The sequence below is a fragment of the Sminthopsis crassicaudata genome, chromosome 3 (assembly GCF_048593235.1).
Source record: "Sminthopsis crassicaudata isolate SCR6 chromosome 3, ASM4859323v1, whole genome shotgun sequence".
In the NCBI taxonomy this organism is placed as follows: domain Eukaryota; kingdom Metazoa; phylum Chordata; class Mammalia; order Dasyuromorphia; family Dasyuridae; genus Sminthopsis; species Sminthopsis crassicaudata.
Genome location: NC_133619.1, coordinates 651,899,164 through 651,907,887, shown reverse-complemented (window position 1 = coordinate 651,907,887; position 8,724 = coordinate 651,899,164). Strand labels below are relative to the sequence as shown.

Genomic DNA, 8,724 nt, shown 5'->3' with positions numbered 1-8,724 from the left:
AACATTTAGAATTTAGAATTTCAGAATTTCATAGAGGTGAATGTTGTATACTTGAAAAAAATACTATTATTTGGGAGGGGAAACAATAAACTACGTGATCCCTGCCTGCCAAGTTTCTGAATACGTGGATTCAAGAGAGACCCCCGATAGGGGAGTGGCTCAGTAGCTAATATGCATGTTAGCAATTTTTATATTTCAATATTTCCGATGAAATCTATTTCATCCCCTAAATTAATTCCAAAGGGGGCCAATGGGTGCTAAGCCAAACCATTTAGCCTGTGGGTCCCAGGCTTAGAGTGGGGGATGACGTCTAAAAATTTGAAGGGAGTGTGCCCTTAGCTTCCCAAAAGGGAAACTCAAGCCTCTTAGCCCTGAGGTTAGCCTGGCATGTGCCAGAGAGAAACTGATAACGCCAGAGGGTTGATGGCTCAGGTAGATATTGCCGTCCTCCGATGAATAATTAACATGGCGACCTGCCGTCAGCCCCCAAGGGCCCCACTCGTCAAACTGACTTCCTTGGAATCCATCTCGTGTGTCCATCCCATTCTAGGTCTCCCCTGGGCCTGGGACCGACGGGCTTTTCATCCCCACTTTTAGGATTCCTTATCTCCTTGGGTTCACTCAGGTATAACTTGGAACCTTTCCTGATTCCCACAAGTGAAAGTCTTCTTTCTCCCTCTCTCCATTGCCCTTGTCATTACCCAATATGGATTTATTTCCCTAACAAGGTGTTATTATACTTCGTTTGAAGTGGGCAGAGGGGGAAGGAAGTGAATCTGGGAGCCCTTAAAATCCACTGGGTTTAGTCCTCTGGGTCTTTAAGGAATTCATGTTTATAGATGAACATGGATGAAAAGTTCTAAGTTCAGTCATAGTCCCTCTAAGCCCAGAGCCTTCCTAACACCTTGGGAGATGGACGCCGCATATCTGGCCCTAGTTATCTCCTGGCCTCTGTGTTTGAGGCAAAATTCCCAGGAAACATCTGGATAATGCAGGAACAATTATGTAATATTTTCTGTACTGAGACAGATGTTGGGAGCGGAGACTGAAGGACGAGTCCGAGGCTCCTTGGCCGGGATTTCCCACGCGGGGCCCTCCCTTCCAAGCCGTGGGAGAGCCAGTGACTCTCACTGAGATGCCCCGGATCCATTGGGCCAGGCTGGCTTCAACCTCTCAAATCCAGGCCTTAGAAATCCTTTCCTTGCATTCCTGAGAGCCTCGGCTTTGATCAGTTTATAGAGGTGTCCGGGCCCTGGCCCTCCGTCCAGATTCAGTCAGAAAGCATTCTTGCCCAAAATGGGAGCGACCCCAGCCCCAGTTTACATTTCTCCTGGAGCAGGATGTACTCCTTAGCGGACTGAAAGTGGTGGTTTGCTCTTTACTCATCCCTGTCCCGAGCATTGAATCATGAATACAGCAGGCATTTAAATGATGTTTATTGAATTGAATTCTATCATTTAATATCCCCCCCACAGCCTGAAGTCCACAAGCTCCTCCGCTCTGGTTTCTTGGGATAAATCTCCACTCGGTTTCCCCAGTCAGGAATTACTAAAGCAGGCCATGACTGTGTCCGAGAGTGGAGGCCTGGAAGGCCCTTCTGCGTGCCAGGGGGACCTGGCTTCTCTCTGTCCAGGGAGGCCTTCGTGTGACGGCCCTTTGGACTCCGTGTTGGGATACTTACCCGACACCAGCGGAACCAGTGAAGTTCCCCTCTGAGGGTTCTAGGAACAAAGCCAGAAAAGGCCATTCCAAGTTCCAGGGAGAGAGGCATTGGGCAAAGCCTTCCCCTTCCCTGATCCTGGGGATCCTGAAATTAGGGTTTCATGCTCCCTGTAGAGCTTGTTCTCAGTTCCAGCTTCTTAAAGCTACTTACCCTGTGAATGCGAATAAATTTTCCCCTCCCCAGGGCTCAGCAGGCTGCTCCATGGGAGTTTCAGGAACTGGCCATGAAGTTCTTTATGAATTGTAGACGGAGGTGGATGTCTTCCCTCCTAGATCTCATGAGATGGCTCATTGGGCTGTGCAGGAAATGTCACTGGGGAACCCCCATTCTGGGGGGCGGAGGTGGGGGTGAAGGACTCCAGTTCCATTCCTCCAGAGGTTCTGGTCTGAGCCCTGGGAGAGTCCACTGTAGTTCTAGGACAGGAGGAGGGGCTGGATTCATAGATTCTAGAGTCCTCCCACCCCCAGGGAGGTATCTCTAGGTGGTTGGGTCCTTTGTGAGGCAGGCTGGCGGAGGCTGGGGTCAGGGGTCAGAGTGGGTGGTGGGTCTCGGTGGACCCCCCACCCCCCTCCCCGGCACCTGGGCCGGGCCCCGCCCCCACCACTCACATCATGGCGAGTGTGGTGGTTAAGACGATCTGGCAATCCAAGGAGATCCATGAAGCCGGAGACCCCCCGGCAGGGGCTGAGAACCGGACTCCATTGGGGCCTGAGGTCCCTGGGGCTGGATCTGGCCCAGGAAAGGGGATCACAAAGAAAAAGAAGGCTGTGTCTTTCCATGGGTGGGTGGGGGCCCAGGGCTTGCCGGCCAGGGGGAGAGGGGGGAGCCGGGAAGTCCCTGGGGCAGTTGCTTGTGACTCCAGGTTGGAGCCCCGAAGCTTGCTGGGAGGCTGGGGGGGGGAGGGAGAGGGAGAGCTCAGGCCCCCAAGGGCGCCGGGAAAACTGGCTTGTCTGGGGGAGTCCTGGGGCTGGGGAGAAGGGGAGGGGCGGCCGGGGAACCGAGCAGCTACCTCCTCCAGGGTGGAGCCCCGGATGTCCCACGAGCCCATGCAGTGGTGCCTGAACCTGAAGCGCTCCTCAGCCTGTACCAATGTCTCCCTCCTCAACCTGGCGGCCGTGGAGCCTCCTGACTCTTCCAGGATTGAATCCACCGCCGAAGAGCTGCCAGCTCTACCTGCCTCTGGAACGCCATCACCCCCGGCCCTGAGCCTGCCATCCTCGGCTCCCACCTGGGCCCCCGACGACCCCGACATCGCCGACCTGCTGGTAAGGCTGGCTCTGGCCTCGGCTCGGCCTCCTTCCCAGACTGCTTTTCGAGGCCCGGTTCTTGTTTACCCCAAGACTCCGGGCCAGGCTTGAGCGACCGTGACCCACCGAGACTCTTGTAGGGCCCAGGACTCGTCTTTGGGGTCTCCAAAACAAGTGGGGATCCTAGGCCGGGTTCCTGCCAGGGAGGGGGGGCTGGGGAAGGTGGGCCGCCCGGGGGCCGTTTCTAGGCTGTAGACGGGGCCTTGCGGCTCAAGCCTCTGCAAAGGGGTTTCAAACCCACTTTTGAGGAGGCCCCGGGCTTCCACCCGGCCTCACTTCCTGGTCCAGAATCAGAGGGGCAAAATGGAAGCTAACCCCGCCCCCACCCCCATTGTCTAGACACGGAGACTGAGGGAGGCTCCGAAGGCAGAGACCAAAGGACCGGATGTGAGGGAGAAAGGGGCCTTTGCCTTCTGGGGGTTAGGCTCCTGGAACTCGGGGCCCTAAGTGCCCAATTTCAAGCTCCCATTCCCCTGAGCGCCACCAACTAATCAATCACCAAACACTAATTAAGCACCCACTGTGTGCGGAGCGCAGGGGACTGGCAGAAAAAGGGAAGGGAGAATTTTATAGCAAGGGTTTTACAAATAGCACCTCATTCAACCTTCAGTACAACCTGGGAAGTAGGTGCTGTGGTTGGCTCCATTTTACAGTTGAAGAAACTGAGGTAGGCAAAAACGCCGTGATCTGCTCAGGGTCCCAGCCCCGCCTGCAGGTCTCCCTGACTCCCGGCCTAGGATGGCTGTCTGCGGAGCCAGCAGCTGTCAAAGGTCATAGAAGACAGCAGGCCATGCCCTGGGCCTTCGGGGAAGGGGACTTGGAGGAGAGGTTCAGAGGTCATCGAGAGGATCCCGGACACAGGGGATGGGCTCGAGATCGGGGGGCCCACACAGCCCAACTTGGCAAAGAGAGGGCCCAAAGCCCCCCAGGCCTGATCCCGGGAGAGCCTGCATCTGGGGCTCCCTGCTCTGCGGCTCAGTGAGGGGTTCTGGGAGACCCAGGGTGGCCGCTCTAGCTGCACGTCCTGCGAGCCCACGCCCTGCCTTCGGGCGCGGTCCCGAGTGGGAGCCCCGGCTGGCTCAGTCCCGTATTAGGCTGACAGGGAGCCCTGGGCCAGCGAGCCTCCCGCACCACGAATCTCGGAAAAGACGGCTCCCCTTCCCCACCACTGGCACTGAGAGGCCTCTGGCCGGCTCCGGGGCTGGGGAGCGCGAGCAGCTAAATCGGGGCGCCGTCCCCCAACCCTCCATTTCCTACAGAACGGGGTGAACAGCGGCTTGCTGCGGGCCAAGGACTCCATCACCAGCCTCAAGGAGAAAACCACTCGGGTCAATCAGCACGTGCAGTCGCTTCAGGTCCCAGCAGCCGGCGCCTGGAGCAGCCCCCTCCCCTTCCCAGATCTCCCCAGGCCCCCCTCGGGTGAATCCCGGGGGTGGGGGTGGGGGTGGGGGACCTTTGCCCGGAGCCCATCTCACGCGCGTGACCCCAGAAAATCCCAGGGCGTGGCTCGCCCCCAAGCCCCCCCGCTCCTGCCGGCCCCCAACTCTTGTCCCGCTCTGGGCTTCTCCTCCCCACAGAGCGAGTGCTCCGTGCTGAGCGAGAACCTGGAGCGGAGGAGGCAGGAGGCCGAGGAGCTGGAGGGCTACTGCAGCCAGCTGAAGGTGAGCGGGGCTCCTGGGGCGGGGCGGCGGGGCGGGGGCTGGGAGGGGGCGGGGCCTCCTGGGGGGGGCGGGCCGGAGCCGTAGCCGAGCTGCAGGCGGGTCCAGGGGCGGCCCGTGGGTGTGGTCCCGGCGTCAGAGCCGGGCTGGGGGCTGGGCCCCAGGGGAGCCCCTGCGCCCCGGGGGAGGGCTTCCTCCCCAGCCCCCACCCCCAGCCCCAGCTGTCCGGTCCCAGGAGAATTGCCGGAAGGTGACCCGCTCAGTGGAAGACGCTGAGATAAAGACAAACGTCCTGAAGCAGAACTCGGCCCTGCTGGAGGTGAGGGACACCTGGGTCCCGGGGCGGGCGCTGGGCCCGGCCGGAGAGTCCAGAGCCTCCACGCTGGGGGGCGGGAAGTCAGAGCGGCAGAAGCTCCTCCCATTGAGCGGGCCCTAAGCCCACGGCTACCGCCCATCTCCCAGGGGCAGCGAGAGGGATGGGGCCAGGCTCCCAGCAGGGCTCCCCTCTCACCTCCCCAGGAGAAACTCCGGTTCCTCCAGCAGCAGCTGCAGGATGAGCCCCCCCGAAGGCAGGAGGCTGAGCAGCTGGAGCTGGAGCAGCAGATGGAGACCGGACTGTCCCGCCACTCCATGGTCTCCTCCTGCCCCACTTCGTGCCCCGAAGACATCCTGGCCCAGGCTGACCCCGAGGCCCAGCTCCAGCCCGAGCCCCAGCTGCACCCAGAACCGGAGCTGGAGCCTGGGGCCGTGCTCGTCTCCGGGCCCACGGCCATGCTCCTGATGGGCAGCCCCCCGGAGCCCCCCGGACCCCGAGTCACAGCCACCGCCGGGGACGGGTCCGAGGCCCAGAGCGAGGCCCAGGGCCAGGGCCGCACGGGAGACAGCGGAGAGCTGGAGCTTCAGAAGGTCACCGCCGGCCTGGAGGAGCTCAGGTGACCCCAGGCCCGCCAGGCCCCGGGGAGGGACGCGGGGCGCCGTAGGTAACCGAGACTTCGTGGGGGGGGGGGCAGTCTTGGAGCTGAGACTAGGATTTCCAGTCATTTTAGGATGTAGAAGGTGGGACCACCCAGGGAGCACTGGGAAGGGATTGCTCTGGGAAGTGGGGGGGCTATACCGGGGCACGCCTCCTCAAACGGAGTGGGCGGGGCCACCTGGTGGGGGAGGAGCTATCCTGGGACACGCCTTCTCCGAGGGGCGGGGCCAACTGGGAGCTCTTATTCCTAGAACCCTTTGGGAGCGATTGCTCTGGGAGGTAGTTAGATGTGAGGGGAGGAGTTATGGTGGAGCACGCCTTCTCCGACGGGGGCGGGGCCAACTGGGAAAACATTCCTAGAACCGCTTTGGAAGGGGCTACTCTGGGAAGTGGTTAAGTGTGAGGGGTGGAGCCAGAGGGGACACGCCCTTTCACGAGGGGGCGGGGCCAACCTGGAAAGCTGGAGGTGATTCCAGGTAGTGAAGTGGAGAGGACCGGACAGGAGCGGCCTGTCCGGCTGCGGGGAGCGGAGGGGTCAGCATGGGGAGGGGGGCAATTCGGGAGGCTTTGGGGTCCTGCTCCCGGAGCAGGCAGACCCCGAGCGCCGGCACTGTTCCCCGTGCAGGAGAGAGGTGTCCTCGCTGACGGCGCGCTGGTATCAGGAGGAGGGCGCCGTGCAAGAGGCACTTCGCTTGCTTGGAGGTCTCGGGGGGCGGCTGGACGGCTTCCTGGGCCAGTGGGAGCGGGCCCAGCGGGAGCAGGCCCAGACTGCGCGGGGCCTCCAGGAGCTGCGGGGCCGGGCGGACGAGCTCTGCACCATGTGAGGCCCCTCCCCGGGTGCCCCGCTCTTCCTCCTCCGGAGCCTCCGCTCTTCCTCCTCCGGAGCCCCCAGTCCTCATCCTCCGGAGACCCCCAGTCCTCATCCTCCGGAGCCCCCAGTCCTCATCCGGAGCCCCCATCCTCATCCTCCGGAGCCCCCAGTCCTCCTCCGGAGCCCCCATCCTCATCCTCCGGAGCCCCCAGTCCTCCTCCGGAGCCCCCATCCTCATCCTCCGGAGCCCCCAGTCCTCATCCTCCGGAGCCCCCCCATCCTCATCCTCCGAAGCCCCCCGCTCTTCCTCCTCCGGAGCCCCCAGTCCTCATCCTCCGGAGCCCCCAGTCCTCATCCTCCGGAGCCCCCCCATCCTCATCCTCCGGAGCCCCCAGTCCTCATCCTCCGCCAGTAGGCCGGGAGGGCTGATCGGGGTCCACTCGGACCACAGGGGTCGAGCCCCAACCCTGTAGCTTACGAGAGGGTGGGGCCATTCGGGAGCTGGAAGGGCTGTAGAAGGCCGAAAGGGCAGGGCCCGGCGGGTTCCGAGCCGGCTCCCAGCCCAGTGGCCCTAACTGGGCTCCCAGGGGGGATGCGGCCGCTGAGCCTTCCCCACCTTCCCTGCCCCCAGGGTGGAGCGCTCGGCGGTGTCCGTGGCTTCCCTGCGCGGGGAGCTGGAGGGCCTGGGGCCCGTGAAGCCCGTGCTGGAGGAGTTAGGTCGACAGCTGGGCAGCGCCCGTCGCGGCTCCGAGCTCTCCATGACCTTGGACCGGCCGGGCTCCTGCACTCGCTGCGGCAGGTAAAGCCGCAGGGGCTGCTGGGGGTCCCAGCCAGAGAGGCGTGGGGGATGGGGAGGGGGGGAAGGGGAAGCCCCTGGGGGGGTATGGAGGGGGCCGGAGTCTGAGCCCACCGCCCCCAGCCAGGGGCAGCAGCTGTCGTCCGAGTCCCTGCAGCAGCTCCTGGAGCGGGCCCTGACGCCCCTGGTGGACGAAGTGAAGCAGCGTGGCCTGGCACCGGCGTGCCCCAGCTGCCAGCGCCTTCACAAGAAGATCCTGGTATGCCCGCGCACGGGAGCCTGAAAGTGCTGGAGGGCCCAGGGGGCGTGGGAGGGGGAGGGCCCAGGGGGCGTGGGAGGGGGCAGCAGGAAGACCCGCCTCCACCCTGTCACTGCAGGAATTAGAGCGCCAGGCACTGGCAAAGCACGTGCGGGCCGAGGCTCTGAGCTCCACTCTGAGGCTGGCTCAAGATGAGGCCCTCAGGGCTAAGAACCTCCTGCTGACAGACAAGATGAAGCCTGAGTGAGGGTCCTGACCCCTGACCCCACCCCACAATCCCACCCGACCCCAACGTGTCCTGAAACCCTTGCCCTGTTATGACTGTGCTCACCCATCTCCTGGTCCCGCTGGGGACCCCGGGGGCCTCCTGACTGCATGGCCATGACTGATTGCTGCTGATGTCATGACCAGCAGGTCACATCCTAGTGTGGTCCCTAAAAGGAGAAGGCCCTGTGACCCCTGACCCTCATGAGCTCCCTCTAAACCCTGACCCTCATGAGCTCCTTCTGACCCCAACCTCAGAGCCTGTGATGGATCTCTAATGCTCCCAGGCCCAGTATCTAAGCACTCTAACTCTCCCTCCTCCTCCTCCTCCTCCTCCTCCTCCTCCTCCTCCTCCTCCTCCTCCTCCTCCTCCTCCTCCTCCTCCTCCTCCTCCTCCTCCACCTCATGTTCCTCTTCTCCTTCCTCTCGCAGGGAGAAAGTGGCTGCTTTGGACTACCTGCATCTGAAGATGTGTTCCCTCCATGACCAGCTCAGCAGCCTCCCTCTAGAGGGATCAGCCACGAGCCTAGGGGGAGGGAGCAGTGGAGGAGCCCCTCCAAAACGTGGGGGGCCTGCGCCTGAGCAATAAAACCTCAACCCCAACTCTGCCTCCGTCTCCTCTCTACAACAGTAGGAATGCATTGCTCCAAGACCTCAGGAAGAGCCCCCAGGGACCTGGGGGGCAGCCATGATCAAAAGGTTGGGGCCCAGGGGAGCTTCAGATGAGCCCGGGCTGTGACCAAGGGTGGGACTGGGGCCGAAGTCTGTTCTGTGGACGGGCTGAGGAGGGACTTCAGGGAATGAGTGAAAGATAAGGAAATAAATGTAGGGTAGGAAGAAAAGACACGAGAGGGAAGACAGGCCGATAGCCACAGTGTCCTATGGCCCACAATGTGTCAGGAACAATCTGGCAAGTTAGATTCTTACCCAAGA

General features: G+C 62.1%; 1 protein-coding gene across 2 annotated transcripts; it reads left to right on the top strand.

Annotated features, from left to right (window-relative positions):
- The first annotated feature begins 2,204 nt into the window (after positions 1-2,204).
- TSKS (testis specific serine kinase substrate) lies at positions 2,205-8,394 on the top strand. 2 transcript variants are annotated; one of them, XM_074308240.1, is made up of 11 exons: positions 2,205-2,504; positions 2,742-2,988; positions 4,290-4,385; positions 4,608-4,691; positions 4,924-5,007; positions 5,208-5,620; positions 6,287-6,481; positions 7,104-7,271; positions 7,392-7,527; positions 7,646-7,770; positions 8,224-8,394. In XM_074308240.1, the coding sequence occupies exons 1-11, from the start codon at positions 2,335-2,337 to the stop codon at positions 8,378-8,380; spliced, it is 1,875 nt and encodes a 624-aa protein (XP_074164341.1). In that variant the 5' UTR covers positions 2,205-2,334; the 3' UTR covers positions 8,381-8,394. The 2 variants fall into 2 exon arrangements, with proteins under 2 accessions (XP_074164341.1, XP_074164342.1); XM_074308241.1 differs by having other exon boundaries at positions 2,225-2,504; positions 5,232-5,620.
- Positions 8,395-8,724: the final 330 nt, after the last annotated feature.